This window comes from Uranotaenia lowii, chromosome 3, assembly GCF_029784155.1.
Source record: "Uranotaenia lowii strain MFRU-FL chromosome 3, ASM2978415v1, whole genome shotgun sequence".
Classification (NCBI taxonomy): domain Eukaryota; kingdom Metazoa; phylum Arthropoda; class Insecta; order Diptera; family Culicidae; genus Uranotaenia; species Uranotaenia lowii.
Genome location: NC_073693.1, coordinates 341,954,474 through 341,973,470, shown reverse-complemented (window position 1 = coordinate 341,973,470; position 18,997 = coordinate 341,954,474). Strand labels below are relative to the sequence as shown.

Here is an 18,997-nt window from a genome sequence, read left to right as displayed (position 1 = left end):
TGGATATTGCTCGAGGAGGACCTGCGTACACTCGGAGTATTCGAGCGACGAGTGTTAAGAACCATCTTTGGCGGCGTACAGGAGAACGGAGTGTGGAGGCGAAGAATGAACCACGAGCTCGCGCGACTCTACGGCGAACCCAGTATCCAGAAGGTGGTGAAAGCTGGCCGGATACGCTGGGCTGGACATGTTGCGAGAATGCCGGACGACTGTCCTGCAAAACAGGTGTTCGCTACGAATCCGGTAGGAACAAGACGAGCGGGGGCGCAACGAGCGAGGTGGTTAGACCAAGTGGAGCGTGATCTGGCGAACGTGGGGTGCCCGAGAAATTGGAGAACGGTTGCTATGAACCGAGTGAATTTTAGGAATTATGTTCGTCAAGTTATGTCGTGAGACGGAATACTATGTAAATAAAAAAAATAAATAATAGTGATTTCTCAAACATAAAACTATCATATCTCATGTTTCATGCCTCATGCCTCATGTCTCAGGTCTCATGTCTCACGTCTCATGTCTAATGTCTCTTGTCTCAGGTCTCATGTCTTAGGTCTTAGGTCTCATGTTTCAGGTATCATATTTTATGTCTCAGGTCTCTAGTCTCAGGTATCATCAGGTCTCATGTTTTATGTTTCAGGTCTCAGGTCTCTGGCGTCAGGTGTCATGTCTTAAGTCTCAAGTCTTTTTTAAAAACGAACACAAACACATACAGGATCTCAATGAAACTTGATGTTTCCTCGAAGAGATTCCTTTTTTCTTCTAAGCGTACATCTTTCGGGGATATGATGGCTAGCATCTTAAAAATGCTAAAACCACCAACCCATAGAAAGTGTACTATGTAGCCGTGACCGGGATTCGATCTCATGTCTCAAGTCTTAGGTCTCATGTCTCAGGCCTTAAGTCTCAAGTGTCATGTCGAAAGTCTCAGGTCTCAGGTCTCAAGTTCCACGTCTCAGGTCTCAGGTATCAGTTCTCAGGTCTCATGTCTCTATTGTCAGAGTCTTAGGTACGAGTTCGCAGGTCTCAGATCTCAGGTCTCAAGCCTAAAGTCTCAAGTCTCAGGTCTTAAGTTTCAAGTTACATGTCTTATTGTTTGAAGTTTCAAAGCTGCAGAATTTTAACGGTCTTTTTTTTAAAATAGTTTTCCACAATAAGCACGTTCTTTTAAATGGTTTTCGAGAATCACGGTACGTATATCAGTGATAAAAAAAACCTTACTGTACACGGAAAAAACTTGCATGTGTTTTTCAAATACAAGATCATGATAATTTTACTATGTCCACGATCTAACATTTTCTACCACGACTTAGTATTTTCTACCAGTAAGCTGGGTGAAAGTACTACGACATAGTATTTTTACTATGCGAACTTTGACAGCTCATAGTAATTTTCTCGTATCTAAATACCATGTGCATGATATTTAGTTGCACGATTCGTATTCTTGCAATTACTATGCGCATGGTAATCGTCTTTCGTCAAGTCCAAAATACTATATCCATGGTAATTTATTGATTGTGCGCTTCGTTTGAATGTGTTTTGTTTTCTTTTGGATTGTCAGACGTGATTTCGGAACGCGAACAATTAAGCTGTCCGGCGCGAATAAATTTGTAAGTTTTTCGTTCAACGATAAATTTGTGATTAAAAAGCTTGCTTCCACCCGGCCAACTCTCGGTCCCGGCTCAAATCGCTAAGAAATCCCACTGGAAGTGCTGGAGCCGGAAGCCAAATTTTACTCATTGGCTCTTTTCAAGAGGCATTTGCTCGCCCCAGACCCCCCGCCCGGAAGTTTATCATTCATCACTTTCCGGATCGATGACCTCAAAATGAGTTCCAAACATCTCAAATCGGTATAAAAAAAAAAAACAAGATTTAGCGGTTTAGGCGTAAGTTAAAATAAATAATATCAATATGCCCAGTAATTAATTTTTATAAATTCGTTTTCAGAATATTCCAATCAATCATCAGATGTGATTCGGTCCAGCCCAGCGTATTGTGCTTCACACGAAGAGAAGTTTTGTTAGTGAAGCACTACTGATGAAATAAAAAAGTAATATGAGTAAATGCATTTTCAACTAAAGGGCTCAAAAAATCACAATAATTAGTAAAATCGATTATGCTACGGGATATTCATACCATGCTGCATGGTAATTTTACTATTTGGATCATATTAACTATGCTTGTTTTTATCATAACACATACTATTTTAAAAATTGAACATATCAATTTTACTATGCACGATGTAGAAGAACTCATGATTTCATTGACAATTTTAATATGAACGTAGTCGAAATTACTATGCGCAACAAAAATCAAGATATGGTACAATAACCATGCGCGTAGTATTCTCAAGAACAAAACATTATTGACACAAAAATATGGTTGCGTGTTGTTCATTTAAAACACGGATTTAGTAATTTTACTATGCTTTTCTTTTGAGTGCATTTCAACGCCATTGGCATAAAATGTGAACACCAGCGGCAATGATTCGTTTTGAGACCGCCGGCATCAACCTCCCGCGTATGCGTATGACTGAACGAAACAAACGTTTGCATGTCCCTCCCTATCCCATTAAAGATAAAGGATGATGGAAACAATTAATGAAGGCATTGATCCGCTCGATCAATGCTGTGCATGTGTATGTGAGGCGGCGTCAGGCAACTACAAAGAAAAAAAAAACATTTCCTTGTTGCAAACCAACGTTAAACAATCTCCGACCAAGCTACCAGACTTTCAGAAGGAAAGCAAAAACAGTTTCTCGTTTCCAGTTCCCTCTCCCATAATAAGATAGGTAATAGGTCAACTGGGACTACATGCGACAATTTTCAACTTCAATGGCTTCTTAGAAACTTGTGTTCACAGTTAATCCTACCCCTTGTGCATCAAAAGTTTTAAGGATGATGGGACTTCAAATTGGCGTAGTAAGGAAAATTATTGGCTTCTTTAGTTATTTTTAATTTTCTAAAAACATGCGATTTTCACCCTCCTTATAAAATGGGGTTACTTTCAACAAACTTTGTTTTTAATGAAAAATCTTGTTAACAAGTATGAAAATTATTAGTTTTTAATATATTTGCGTTGCTTTAAAGATCAATAAGCATGAAAACACCAATTGCAGTAATTTTTTGGTCTGTAAATACTTATTTTCACATTCTTTCTGAAAATAATGATACTGCATACATTCAGGGGTTAAATAATACTACGAAAAATTCTACAAGCTGAAATCATAAAAAAAAATGTTTTGATGAATAAATTTCAATGTTCACAAACGCGTGATGCAAAACATTCATATTCCAGCACATGGAAACGAGATTTAAAAGGTGTTTGTTTGATTTGCATTTTGTTGCATTTTACCCCGACACAAAACTCAATTATAAAAATATTTCTAGAGTTTGTTTGGATTACGTCGTATGAACAACATTGCCTGTTTCGAGAAAATCGCTGTTGAAATTTTTAAACACATTTTTACTTCTAGCATTTTGAATAACTCTGAGAGTTGTCTGGAAAAATAGTATGCGATGTGGAAATAAATAAAGAACATGCTAATGTTTTCGATATTGCCAATCGTTTAGTTAAATTCTTTATAAAATGTTTTTACGGCATAATGCGTTACCTACTTGACGTTTACGTCGTTATTCAAAAGAACATTAAATGCATTTGAACTGGAATGAATTTTTCTCAATCTTGCGGATTTTCTATCTAAATTACTTGAAAACTGCTACTTAACTAAATAGTAAGCAGAAAAGTTTCCTTAAATTACTTGTCCAATGATGATCGGAATCGGTGCTGCGAGGGACTGTCCTTCAGGAATATTTGTAGTCGACTTAACATTGCTGGTCAAAACGTTACCAAATAGCTGCTAGTTATAGTGGCTGCCTTTGAAAAAATGAGACTGATATTTTACGATTTTGCGCAGCATAAATTAACATTAATTGGACTCACCTGAAGCCCTCTATGGCATCAAGGTAGCTTAAAACTACCATTAATCACGATCTCCAATAGATTTCGTACACTTTCTGGAACACTTAAAGGAAAAAATGCAAAAGGTCGCTTAAACCACTTCGCCGAACTGTTGTTTTGCGACTATTTGCATTCACGGCAATTTAGTGCAATGCAAATAGTCGTTAAAACCAAATTACACTCGCAAATGAGAAAATCATTATACGGCTTAAATTCTAATTATGTTTTGAAATTTATTCATTGATCAAATGAAACCAAATTTATACCATGTTTTTCAATCGTTTGCTGTAAATAGTGAACCTACATGTAAGAGAAGCGACGTCTCAAACACAATATTCCAAACGATACGAAAGAACTGTCAAAATCGATTCCAATCGATCCGAGCATTTTGTCGCAGAGCTTTCTTATTGAAAACTCAACCAAGGAAGCTATTGTGATTGTTGTTATAGTTCAAACAGATGATTTTAAAGCAGGTCATATGACTTTATGATTAGTTGCAATTTTTTTCAATGCTTTGGTGAATCGTGTTCCTAGTTAAAAAACTAACTGATTATTAACGAAATTCAAATCATTCATACCGATTATCGCGATCCTTCGGGCATCGAGTTCAATGTTGTTTTGTTGGATTGAAGGAGCGTTCACTTTAGAGCTTGAACATTGAGCCAGAAAACAGTGCCGAGGATTTTTTTGTCCAAGATTTCGGCGTTGTTGCCACATATTTTATTTTAAGAGGGATCAGATGTCGCTTCTCTTATATGAAGGTTCACAGCTGTAAATAACTCAATTTTGTTTATGTTGGTTCATACGACCTAATCAAAACAAACTCTACATTTATTTAAAAAATTGAGTAATTGTTCGAAAAATATTTTTACACCAACAGTGTTGGTATAGCATGAGAAAACCAGTAAAAAGTTTGTAGGAAATATTATCAAGACGATCCGTCATACTGGGTTTTTTTACGGCATCGAAAAATGTTAAAATTTGTACATTTATTGCTCGGTATTTCAAATTTTAAATGAAAATCAAAAACTTTAAAAAACTAGCTTAAGATACGAGAAATGATGTCATCATCATTTTGTAATTATTAAAAGATAACTTTATTACGATACATTAAATTAAAAATTGATTCAGTGTGGTGTTATATGAATGTTGCATCTAACTCCGCTGTTGCATGATGCCCCGTTTGACGGTACTGGAAAACCCCCGGCCAAACGCCAAACACTGTGCGTTTTTTTGTAATGAGCCATGCAAAAACACTATGACAATAATTAACTCTCGATCTCCATCTGCCTCAGGTGATACACTGATTAAGCTTTCGGACTGGCAAGTTGAATGTAAAACATTGATAAATAATCCGATAGGATGAAAATTCCATAAAGCATTTTTTTTGTTTCGCCTGAATGTTTGGTATGTTGTGTTCCTGCATAATTTTGCCCGAAAGCTCGAGTTTTTATGCCACTGACGGGAGAGCATCTTTGGCGCAATGTACATTTTAGCGCATTTTCGGCACATAGTTAGCTTCGTTCGGCATTGACATTTTGCAACATCTTCTTTAGGTGTATATTAAGTTAAACTTTTATAACGAATCATTCAATTCCGAGTAAAACTAAGCTTACCGGGTCAGCTAGTATTTATATAATTTGATCAAGGAATTACTAAACTGTTACGAGCAATTTTCTTCGTATTTTTAGAAACACCGCTTGACCTTCGTAGTAAATTTTTCCACTGATTGTTCTGTAATAATCAATCATTAATGAATGCACTTGCGTGCAACATCAATGCAAATGTTGACCATAACAAGAAAACAAATGACCTCCCTTCGTTCGCTGTTGCTATACATATTGCAGTTTAAAGCTAGTTGAAGTAATTTTGTTCCTCCTTCTCTCAACCATTACGATGACGTGACGCTATTTTCGAAACGAAACGCATTCAATTAAACAAAATTGACCCCATTACATAAATTCCGTTTGACTTTTTCCTCGTTTTTTCCCGTCGTTCTTTTTTACTCCAGATAAACAACACGCTCAACTTTACCCTCATAAGCTACGACCTGTACGGGCACCTGAAGAGCTTCCGCATAATGAGGTTGACCGATTTGAACCTTTGCGAGCGCTACTCGGCCAGCCAGGAGCAAAGGATCCGGTTCGGGCAGAACTATGCTCGAAAATGTCGGGTCAGCTTTCGGGTCAGCGGCTGGTGGCCGATTTGGGAAACGAGGTCGAGTTTTATAACCTCTTTGCGGACTTTTACGATCAGAAGGCCCGTTTGCTGCGCTCGGTCCCGATCCTGATTAGGAAGGCGTTTTCCCACAACGACGATACCGATGATCCGGAACGATGGCAGCTGGTGAGGCGATTCTTGATGGTGGACACCATCTCGGGGCTGAACGAAAATTACAAACCTCGGCTCTACGATGAGGATGTTTTGCAGGAAAAGTACCACTATGTTCGGTACGTTAAACGAATCGATTTGGACATCCGGCTGCATCCGGAGAACGAAAAACATCCAAATCGAGTGACGGTTCCTCTGCTGAAGCTGGAATATGCAATCGTCAATACGTCTAGCGGCTCGTTCGATTCTTTCCAAGAAGAAGTCGTAGATTTCGAATTCCGAATCACATTCACCAAAGCATACAGCTTTGAATCGTTGCTTGAAGTAAGAATCTTCTAAAAAAAAATGAACTATCCACATTAAAACGCCTAAATGTATACTTTCCAGATAGTGCTTCCAATCTTTATCCTGTTGGCTTTCACGATGACGCTCTTCCAAACGTTCTGCCACAAACTGCGCCAGAACAAGCTGAACTACGACATGGAGATATTTTTCAACTTTCTCGTGTACCTGTGCTCGAATGTGGCCACGGCGCTGCTGGCTGTAACCGTTATTGTATCGCTACACGTGCTGGTCACGTACAAAACGCAAACCAAAGACATTAAAATGCTGCTTCCGGTTTCGGTGGAGCACTCGCTGGAGATTTTTATCTATCTGACCCTGGCATTCAAGGTACCTCTTTCTGACCCAGTTTTTTTTGCTCTTTCAAATTTATCAAAGAAACTAATGAAATCTCTCCACGACCAGCTGATCAAACTGGTGCGAGTGTTCGCGCTGATGGCCGGCATTGACATCTTTTTCATCGACTGGGAGCGACCGAAAATTTTCGACGCCGGAATTGGAGCTCAACGGTCTCATCTGCTTGATACCCCGTCGATTGCGTCCAGTGCGACGGTAAGTTGTTTGCGAACATTTATTTTTGAATATTATTCGAATCTCAGCAAATCAGGAAATCACAGCGAATTGTGATAAATATACTCGTTTCGGTCGCTCTTCCCGTTTTATCACTCAAAAATGCATTATTGTGATGATAAAAATCGGATTATGAATGTTATCAGAAAATGTATCTGGATTAATTTGCTCTGCTCTTAAGGGTGAAGAGGCAACACTGCCAAAGTGTAAACATTTGTTTAGTGCTAGTGCAGATAAAATTTTGAAAATATATTCGAAAAAGGGCCGCAAATTGCTCGTTTTTGTCCTTCAGTTTAGTGATTTATTGTTTCCTGTGTCGAGAAAGTGGAGTTTCACCGAAAAGTCGGAAAATTCAGTGTTTTTTTTCGGGTTTAAACTAAATGAAGAAGTGCAGAGGGCTGGTGTTCTGCCCCCAAGATTCACCTAAGAACAGCAACGAGAGGGCTATTTTATAGACGTGATCCTCCTGAGGCTACACGAGAGTTAAACAGATTACAAGATAAGTCCATTGTTTATTAGTACATACATAATTCATTAACTTTTTCAAACTTAAATTTTGGATTTAGATTTACAGTACAGAATGACAGAAGCTTTGAAATATTTCATAGAAACATTTCAAGGATAGTAGTATGGAATACAATCTTTTGTACAAGTTTATACACAAGGAAACTTCGCAAGTAACATTTGAAGATTCATAGCAGCCTATAAGATAAAGTTTTGGTTTTAAGGGGTTTGAGGTGTCCAGTAAAACTATCGGTGTTACTTGGGTTTACTCAAATTGGCAGTTTAATTTTTTGCTAGGTACAGATTTTCAAAGCATCGAATATAATTTTTCAATATAGGAATCGAAATAAAAAAATGCTTCTGTTAAAGAAATTTGATGATGGTTTTTGGACCCAAGATGTGTGTGTGTGTGTGTGTGTGTGTGTGTGTGTGTGTGTGTGTGTGTGTGTGTGTGTGTGTGTGTGTGTGTGTGTGTGTGTGTGTGTGTGTGTGTGTGTGTGTGTGCATGTGTGTGGATGTGTGCGTTTGTTGGTTCTGTCGTAGGAGTTTGAAAATAAAGTGCCTTAATGCTGTTGCGAGTGCAAAGAAAAAGAGCTACTATGGAGATTTCCTCCACCGTTTAGTTGCTTGGGAACAGAGCATATCAGGCAAGCGAGGCGCGATCGGATGCGTTTTTTTTTCTCTTTCTTTCCCCGTTTTCATAACGCGTTAGAACGTTTTTGCACGTTAGTTCGTTCTTGCTCCTCTCGTTTTAAATGCTTGATTAAATACGGTGAGTTGCACCGGTGCCAAGTGTATTGTACGTGAGTGAGAATGCCACGTTAGGACGTTTTTGCTCTTCTTGTTTTAAGCGCGCGATAATCTTCGGTGAGTTGCACCGGTGCTAAGTACATTGTACGTGTATGACAATGCCACGATAAGACGTATTTATTCTAAATAAACACGCGATGTACTCGATAGTATGCGACGCGACGATCATTAAATATTTAACTTTGCTTTGATCGCATCCCTTCCCAAAGGGAATCCAGATCTTATTTACCTTCCCCACTAACAAACCACCCTTCCTGAGACGACCGTGGAGATTTAGAGGTGTATTCGGTCTCTAGTAGCAACGGAAGTCGAACTAACAATCCTTCCCTTTCCCCGATAAACCGTAAGGACGTGGCCGGCGCCGTTATTGACCATATAAGATAAGGAACCTTCGAAACGTGCACACAGAAAATGGTAAGCTAATCCCAAGCCCCATTTATTTGGATCTATGTACAATTTTGATGGTTCTTGTCAATCACGGAGTAGCAACTACTGAAATGTACGGTTTGTCTAAGCTCAAGCTCAAGCTCAAGCTGGATTAATTTGCTCTGCTCTTAAGAACTCTTGCAGGTGATATGTGTAAGACATTTTGGTAATCTGGTCTCTGGAGCCACTGGCATGTTAAAATATTTACATATACTAAAAATGGTTGTATGCGAATAATTTTAATCATCTAATTTCTAGAACGAACCATACACATTTTTTAGATTGGCTTTGAAAATAAAAAATAATCCAAAAAAGTATTCTGAGCCAAAAAATATATTATAAAAAATTACTTTTAAATGAAGAATAACTGTTATATTCGAGAAGATTTTCTTTTTATTTTTGTGTAAAAACTCATTTTAGTGAGTTGTTCCGTCATTACTAACGGAAACAAGTAACTTAAATAACCTTTTGTTAAACCGGTTTCGGGTTCGATGTTGTCCGATGTCCGGCTGATTACGTAGAAGAAAAACACTAACACAGCATGATGGCAAAGGATTTTATATATAATTTCGCTAACCGACCATATATGTACATTTTTAGTTAGGCACAAAAAATTGATCTGTGCCAAATTTCAGCTCAATCGAACTTGATTTAGGGGTACCTCAACGCGCTCAAAGTTTCGGTTACTTGGCACTCAAAAATCACCAGGGGGGACAAATGGCAATCCGAAAAATTGAAATTTTAATTTTGATGCCAAACGACTTAAAAATGCATAAAACAGTGAAATATGGTGTTATCTGAAAAAAAGGAAATAAGCGACTTTCTGGAACTTTGTCGATTTTTCGAAAAACGACCGGTATTCTGAAGACTCAGTCCTAGAATTTTGTTTTATATTAATTTTATTTTTTTCGAGTTAACGTGAGATCTCTACGTTTCATCCGAGATGTTAAAATTGTGAGTCTACATACTCGCACTTAGCCCATCTTTGCAGAACGATTTTATTACATTGAAATCAAACTGCAATGATGCTATCGAATCGATAGTTCAACTCGGAAAGCATCAGGAAGTAAGCTTCGGATAAATAGGAGTAAACAGCAATCGGGAGAAATATCAGCGAGCGAAAGTACACGCTCCTTGTTTTTAACTCAAAATTAAGTAGTTTTGGTTCAAAACAGCACTTCAGTTGCAGCCCTCAACTTTGAGTAAGACTGAGCAAACGCAAAAACTAAGTTCTGACTGGCATACTCAAACCTAAGTTCGAAAGCGAGTTGCATTTTTTGAACTTTCTTTATGCCTTTATTCGTAGCTACCCAAAATGCAGTTCTCGCAGCCGAACTCGCTAAGTGCTTTCAGTTCAACACACGCGAGGAGGGTTCAATTTTTAGTTCATTAGATCGATCTCTGTTTTGCTCCTTCGCCGAAGGAAAAATGGGATTAGTTTGAGTTCGCAGTTCGAACTTCCTTTTGAACCATCGCAAGGAGGAAGAAAGGAACTCAACTTTAGTTCATACAATCGAACTATGATTTGACCACGGTCAAACAGCACTTCAGTGGCAGCCCTCAGCTTTGAGTTTGATTGGGCAATAGCGAAACTAAGTTCTGACAAGCATACTCAAAACTAAGTTCAAAAGCGAGTACCATTTTTGAACTGTTTTTTATGCCCTTGTTCGTAGCTACCTGAAATGCGGCTCGGCAAAAATGGCACGAATGGGATTAGTTTTGAGTTCGCAGTTCGAACTCCATTTTGAACAATCGCGAGGAGGAAAAAGGGTACTTAACTTTAAGTTCATAGAATCGAACTATTGAGTTTAAAAAAAGGAGCGTGTATATACAGTTCAGCGCAGGGTTGCCAACATTTTTTTTTTTAATCAGGGAACTGATGAAATAAACATCAGGCTAACGGAAATTTCGCTCGTCAAAGTGATGGCCTTTTTTGGTCATCGCTCCACATTGTTGGGAGCCTACTTCGTTGAATAATTCTACTGAATCAAAGCAATCGAAAGATTCCTTTTAATTCCCTTTTTAAACAATAATTAGAGGGAATCTTTCGATTACTTTGATTCAGCCACATTTTCACCTTTCACTCAGAAATAAATAAAATATCAAACAATTATTTTTTAGGTATTTTCCCATTTCTCCCTCTTTACGCACAAGGATATTTCTCATGGTGTAATTACTGCGATATTTCTCACTGAGAAATATTTCTGCGATTAAAATTTATGCATTGAGAAATGGACAACAACGACATCTGGTGGTCGTAAAAATAATTAAACGGCGTTTATAGCAGTCCTACACACTCATTTGGCGCAACACCTTAAACTTGTAAAATTGACCCATTATTGCGAACAGCCGAGATCTGTCAAAAAAAGTGTCGTTTCCTCGAGTCAATTTTACACATTATTTAGAAAAGCTGGCTTACTAAATAAAGGGTAGTTTTTTAACTTGTCATTCAGAATATAGAACTCTTTCTGCCGTAACCGATCTCGTTCGACGATTCAATAATCGGTTAATGCTGAAAGATGAGTTCAATAGATTGAGTTGATTGAATATTTTCCTATTCTATAACAGGAGCATGAAAATGATTCCTTGCCGAATACAGAAATTCAAAACTAACTGTTTTGTTTTTATTATTTTCTTTCCATACTTCTGACATTTTAAGGGCTAACATCAAAGGGCTGACATCGCAGAGCGGGCTTCCAAAATAATGTGTAGATTTTACATGCTTACATTACTAATTTTCACCTCTGCTTTGACGTACATGCTGTGTACACTATAAGGGGTACAAGGACTTTACATGAAAATGGAGTTAACCCAGTCTTTTCCGATAACGGGTCAAAACTACACTATAAGGGGTTGCGCCAGATGAGTGTGTATGAAATAAAATTCCGGAAAAAAAATCGGAACAAATAAAATAAAGAGATAAATGTTTTAAAATGTTATTTATTCAATGCTTAATATAAAAACAAAATTTAAACTTAAAAAAACAGAAATTGCAGTGATACTGCAACTGTTACTGGATGTGCCCGCGTAACGTAACTACACCGCCGAGCGAATCGATTGATTCACTCGAAATGCTGGCGAACATTCTCGATAAAGTTCTGTTAGTGATCGTGGAATCACCAGCGGAATATCATTCCGGGCAATGGACACCTCCTGTGGGTTTTATAATATGAACCCTTCACCCGGTCGTTTGACTTGAGCCAAAAAATTTCCGAGCTGCTCCAGAAGAATGGCCAACACACCGGAACTGCTGCAGCAACATTTTCAGACAATTTAATCTGTGAATGAATGGGAAAAAAAACTATTCAATTCATTTTATGAGACTCCGGATGGCAGTGGTACTTACATTTTCATTCTCGAGCATGATTCTGCAGTATTAAATAGTCCCGAAAACATTTACTTGCGCCACCAGCAGTACCGGAGAAGACGATAAATTTTTCGAGTTCTGAATTGCAGCAACAAACATCAAGCGCCAAAAAAAGAAAAAAGTGACAGCTTGAAATGTTTCGGATCTAAATTTTATGCACTGGATTATTTCTCACGCAGAAATGTTTCCAATGCATAAAAAATAATATCGCGATACTTATTTTTTAATGACTGAACTTATTATTCGCCTATAAATTACAGGATAAATATATAAAAATAAATTTGATATTTTTTTCATTTCTGAGTGTTCACTTCAGCAATGGTACCATATCAAGTTTCTTACTACCTATTTTTCATCACATCTCAAAAATCAGGCAAAATCAGGCATATTTTCAAAAATCAGGGAAATTTAATGGCTTAACTGCTTAACAGGTTGTCATGCTGAGCCTCGAAAAATCAGGCAAATCCTGAAAAATCAGGCACATTGGCATCTCTGGTTCTACGAATTCAAAATTCAAATTGTGTTTGTGCGGCGGAACGCAACAGGGCGTAGCTGAAACACTTCCCGGCAATGTTATTCAAACCGTGTGGAGAACATCTCTCAGATTTCTCCTTTTTTTCCCCTCGTTTTGACAGATTTAAGCTTTTTTCCTCAGATTTAAGCTTTCGTCTCCTATGAGAGCAAGGCAAAAAAAAGCTTAAATCTGAGGAAAAAAAAGCTTAAAAACAAGATTCACGAGCACATATTCAAAAGATGTTGGTCACACGATACATAGACAAATCGTGTAACGTTGCAGGGATCTGCGCTGAAAGTGGTAAGTACACAAGGGAACGGGAAACGAGGGAGAAAAGGGAGCGAGGTATAATGTTCACTCAGATCCAGAGATGCCAATGTGTCTGTTTTTTTCAGGATTTGCCGGATTTTTTAAGGTCTATTTGGATAACCTGATAAGCCTCCTCCTTTTTTTTTTTTGGAAATAAGCCTGATTTTTTGTTTTTACAGAAAATTTGTACAGATCCGTTCAAAAGTCAATAGAAAATCAGTGCTTGCTCGTCGTCATTCCAAGCTTGAACTCAATAACTTCACACTCTGTTGGATTCAAATCGTCTATCAATGTTTTATAACTGGTTTTAGAAGATTTTGTCTATAGTGTCCAGTTTTACTGATAAAGTGATATATCAATCATTAATAATAAACGAACTTCGTTACAACAGAAGGAGAAATAAATAAAATTTCTTTAACTTCAAAGTCAAAATTACTTGTAGTCTTCGGGAAAAATGATTCCAATTGCGTAAAAATAAATAATTGATTTATGTTTCAAAGTCAGCAACTTAGGCAAATGTACTTTTTATCAAAATTTATTGACTGAGCGAACTTTTCTATAGAAATCCGAATTTTGTTTTTAAAGTTTCTAAAACCTGTTCTTGCGTATCTTTTCCTACGAAAACTTTTGAAATCTGCCACATTTAAGCTAAACTTCGCGAGAACTAAAGGGTGTCCACCATAAAATTGCCACACACAAAATGATTCGCAAAACTCGAGTTTTCATCCGATTGACATCAAATTTTCAGGGATTAAAAACTAACTCTTAAACTTCATTTTACCATTGTACTCGTATTTAATTTACAGTCCATACGCAAATGCCCACACCCCGGCCATAAGATTCTGCACAACCTGTGAATATACCGTTTTTTACATGAAAACCCATACTTTCTGCAGTTTCTCGACTGTCTTCACTACCTCAGGTCGTTTAAGAAGGTGCTGCTCCATAATCGCCCAGAACTTCTCGATGGGGCGAAGCTCCGGAGTGTTGGGAGGATTGAACATTTTCGGCACGACGAAATTGACCTTATTGTCCGCATACCACTTCAGCACGTCCTTGGGATAGTGGAATCCGGCCAGAAGATTTTTGGGACGTTATGGGCATTCAGGAGAGGAAGCAGCCGCTTCTAGAGGCACTCTTTCATGTACACCTGTCCGTTCATCGTGTCCTGGGTCACGAAAGGTGTGCACTCCACTTCCCGCACATGCAGATGGCTTGCCAAACAAGGAATTTATTCGCAAATTTGGACATTTTCTGAGTGCGGACATACTCCGGAACGATGAACGTGAAAAACAGGTTGCCGGGGATTTGTTTGAAGTCGGCCTTCACATATGTTTCGTCGTCCATGATGCATAATTCAACTTTCGTCAGCATGTTGGGGTACAACTTCCTGGCACGGGTTTTGGCGGACTTGTTCTGCTTCTCGTCGAGATAAGGGGCTTTTTGTACCTTGTACGTTCGAAGCCCAGCCTTAGTTTTGGCCCCCGGAAAAAAAAACTTAGGCTTAAGTGCAGCTTCTTAGCCACATCCCGAACCGAGGTGTTCGGGTTTCGGTTGAAGGCCCCAACTACGCGGTTGTGATTTTTGGTGTTGTACGGAATACTTTTTTCTTCACTTCTTGGCTTCCGATCGGTGGTCAATCGATCCTCGAACCGCTTAATCACTCGTGACACCGTGGAATTCGTGATTTCCAACGTTTTAGCGTTGCTGTTCTCGTGATGAATGCGCAAGATTTTATCACGCTCGAGCTGTTCTTTCGACTCCATTTCCGCGAATTTTGATCACAGGACTTTGAAACTTGCAGAATGTAAACAATGCACTATGAACTAAATCCACCCAAATTGTCATCAAATTGTACCCAACACGGTTAAAAAGTTAGAGCAATTTCATATTGTGTCAATTTCATCGTAGAAACCCTTTATATAAAGTTTTGCCAAGCGGTCCATGGATATCAAGAAAAAAAATGTTAAATTTTTTTCTATATTCAAATTTGGGCTCTATAGAAAGCATTTAGGGTTTTTTCTATTGGCAATGAAAAAGTGCACGTATTCGCACCACTCCTCTTTTGTGATTATTCTTGATGATAAGCAGAACCATTTCCATTTGAAATGAGCTGGGAAATCGGTGGAACTAGCAGAGTTCTGAATGATTGAAAAACCTCTTCTTTCTATAAAAAATACCTATTTTACTAAAAGAAAAAACGTTGATGGGTTGAAGAATTTTAAAGTAACCAAACCTTAAACAAACCTCCTTGACTTGAATGGTTTTATAAAGTTCAAAAATGTAATGTTTTGTCTATGTACCTATGTATATTAGGGTTGCAGCAGGCGCTATCGGCTTCCACGGAATTCTGGCGACAAAACACTAGCGCCAAATTAGGGTTGACGGGTTGAGATCCAAGCTCGAGTTTGAACTTTTTTCACACACACACACGTGCACCACATGCAAATTGCATTGTTGTAAACGATATAGATAAGCATAAACATTGTGTGAGTGAAGCTACGCTTGATTTTCTAAGTATTACTGTGATGATGTGCTTCCACTCAAAGCTTGAATGCAAAGCTGCAATACTTGTGTGTGGAAAGCTGCAGCTTGGATCCCATCTCGTAGGGCGGCAGTACCATAAACAATGTGTAGGTGACGCCAAAGATTTGTTCGAAAAAACAACAGTCCGACTATCTTGATACTTGTAGATTAGACTGCCCCAAATTTGTATGGGAAATTCAAAACCTGTGAAATGTTATGTGCTGCAGGCTGAAATTGATCCTAGTCCTACACAGAAAAAAAATCTGAATCCTTAACAGCACGTAAATTGAAAACCCTTAACATTACAGGACATAGAATTAGATTTCGTTATGTGAATTTACAAAAGCAAAAGTAATTGAACCGTAAGCAGCACTGAAATTGAATCACAATAATATTACATGACACAGAACATGATTTGCTAATGTAATATTCCGTCATATATGATGCTTCTTTTTATTTACTTCATATTTGATGTAATTTTATAGCACTGAAATTTAAATACAATAATATAACATGACATGTAGCGTGATTTTGTAATGTAAATTGAGAACATTGATTCATTAGCAACACTGAAACGAAATTTCCTATTATTACATGACACGGAATTTTACATCATCATCAACAGCAATGGAAAATTCCATCAAATCAAATGTGATCATTAATAACATCTGTTTTGCAAAAAAAAAGTTGCTAAAAGTTTTAGCCTAAAACTAAAGTTAAAGTAAGTTATGATCAGTGTTTATTGATCTGTGAATTGAGCATTTTATTCGTGATTTTAGCATCCGCGATTTACACCGACGACGCAGATTACACCGAGACCGAGATGAGAAAAGTCGATGTAAACAAAACGGCAAAAACTCGACCCGCACAACAAATGACATCAAAATCACCGAATCGTTTCTGTTTTGGAAGGAGTAAGTTTTTAATACTATTGATTTATACGAATTCCAGTATTTTTCCATTTCATTCCAGGAATCAAAGCGAGCAGTACCATGCCGTCAAACTGGACCTACTCTGGGACCCACAGGAGGAACCAACGCATAAAACTTTCCAGAACTTCATCCTTACTCTTGCTGACTGCTTATGTTCAGGTGAGTTTTTTTTAAAACTATAATGCTCAGTAGTGAACGTTTCACATTCCAGCTTCCAGTAAAGTCGGCCCAGGCGATACGGTTCCAATCAAGGCAAAAATGTAACCCGATAATTTCAGAGGACAAATACAAGTTGATGATCCAATCAGAAATGAAAACCCAGCATCAGAGATGTTTTTCAGGTAAGATGTTAAACCTATGTCTTATGATCAGTGTTATTTTTTCATATTCATTCACAGATTTCAACACGTAGGCACGCTTTTTCATGTGTAATTTTGTCGTTTTAGGTATTATGGAATTTAACAAAATTTTCCGTAATTTGTGGCGTAAGAGCAGCTGCCGTCATTCTCAAACTCATTCTGACATCCGTTGGTAGTTGATGACAGTCCCTGGAATTAAGACTTAAGTATACGACACAGTCTATGCCGCTTGTTGAGTTGACGTAGGGCAGCTCCGCGGACACCACAAGGCTACTATCCAGGCAAAATCAAAGTGTTTCAGTACCAGAGGAATCCGCTCTTAAAAGGAAGAGCAGGTGGATTGAAAAATCTAAACCAGTTTATAAATCCCTTCTTGGGAACTTACTTTAGAAGTTCGATAAGTCGGCGTTCCGGCATATTCGGTAACGCAACAAAAATTGGTAATATTTGTTTGTAGTATGTACTATTTTGTGAGTTTGTCAAAATCAGTTGTGAAAATGTGAGATAGTTTTGTTGCCATAGTGGAGAATAAATTATTTGTATTAAAATAAATAAAATCTTTTTAATCCATACAAAAACGGAAGAAATTTGTAAAATTACATCATTAATTATGTAAAGAAAAATAAGCATTATATATGACGGAATTTTCACTGCGAGTTGAATATTACACGTCTGCAAAATTTTACAGGCGTGTAATATTAAACTCGCACTGAAAATTCCGTCATATATGATGCTTCTTTTTCTTTACATCACATGTGATGTAATATTACATATTTTTTTCGTTGTGTGTAGTACAAGATCTCATGCCAAATTTGGGCCAGATCGGACCACGGGAAGGGGTCGCTCATCGAGCCTGAAGTTTGTATGGGATTTCGAGACATTTTGTTCGGGAGAAACATGAAAAACCAGTTTTTCATCAATAACTTTGGTTCCCGTCTGCCGAAAGTAATTAGGCTTCAAAAATGGGCTAACTTTTTTAAGGATGGTATTCATCACTGTTGCCTGTGCCTGTTGCACTGTGCCTGTTGGCTGGTAAACGGTGGATAATGTGCAACACGAGACCCCATAGTGGTCATATCACCTCTTATTCACAACTCCTATCTCTACCTCCCCGCGGTGCCGGCTGGGGTGAGAGTAACCTAAGCGGAGATCGGGTAACCAACCCCGGTGGATGCTTTGGTCGCATGCAGACTGAGAAGGTGGCCGCACGCGTCTGTTCCCCAGGTCAGGGGCGGCGTGCAACAACAACCGAGCGTCTGTTCTCCAGGTCAGGGGCGGCTCAAACAGCGTCTGTCTTGCAGCAAGCGGCTGAATTTATGAAATGCGGCTCCCGCCAGCTAAGTCCAAGATGGCAGCCCCATCGCGGGATAGGGACTTTAGGCTAACAACCTACTGCTCCCGATTTGAAATTGTTACGGAATCCGAAAGAAATGATCGACCTGGAACTTTGGCGACGACTTTTAGCATGAAAACACGGACACGAATTGGAACTTGGAACGTTTTAACCCTTGCCCAACAAGGCAAACTGGAACAACTGGCTAGAGAGGCTAGCCGCCTCAAACTTGAAATTCTGGGACTGAGCGAAGTCCGTTGGCCTAATACTGGAGAACACAAGACACAATCCGGGCAAGTCCTGCTTTACTCTGGCATACGAGGAGAACATGCTACTCGGGAACGAGGAGTTGGTTTCCTGTTAAGCCCGCAGGCCTACGCGGCCCTTATTAGATGGGAACCGATAAACGAAAGAATAATCGTAGCCAGATTTAGAACACGGGTTAGAAACCTTACAATGGTCCAGTGTTATGCGCCAACTGACGTTGCCGACTTGCAGGAGAAAGAGCAGTTTTACAGTCAACTGAACAGTGTGGTAGAGAAAATTCCGAAGGGTGACATTCAAATCCATTTGGGCGACTTCAACGCAAAGATTGGCTCCGACAATCAAGACCTTGAGCGCATCATGGGGCGCCATGGCCTAGGACAGATGAGCGAGAACGGAGAGCTGTTTGTAGAATTTTGTGGCAACAACAACATGGTGATCGGTGGATCGCTCTTC

The 18,997-nt window shown here is 38.6% G+C and overlaps 1 protein-coding gene and 1 pseudogene across 1 annotated transcript; both read left to right on the top strand.

The window, feature by feature from the left end:
- Positions 1-18,997, top strand: part of LOC129753901 (meckelin-like) — a 57,033-nt pseudogene that overhangs the window by 29,346 nt on the left and 8,690 nt on the right.
- On the top strand, positions 16,482-17,442 carry LOC129756463 (uncharacterized). The gene is made up of 4 exons (XM_055753354.1): positions 16,482-16,567; positions 16,626-16,744; positions 16,797-16,926; positions 17,032-17,442. Exons 1-4 carry the CDS (start codon positions 16,528-16,530, stop codon positions 17,118-17,120), a joined length of 378 nt encoding a protein of 125 aa, XP_055609329.1. The 5' UTR covers positions 16,482-16,527; the 3' UTR covers positions 17,121-17,442.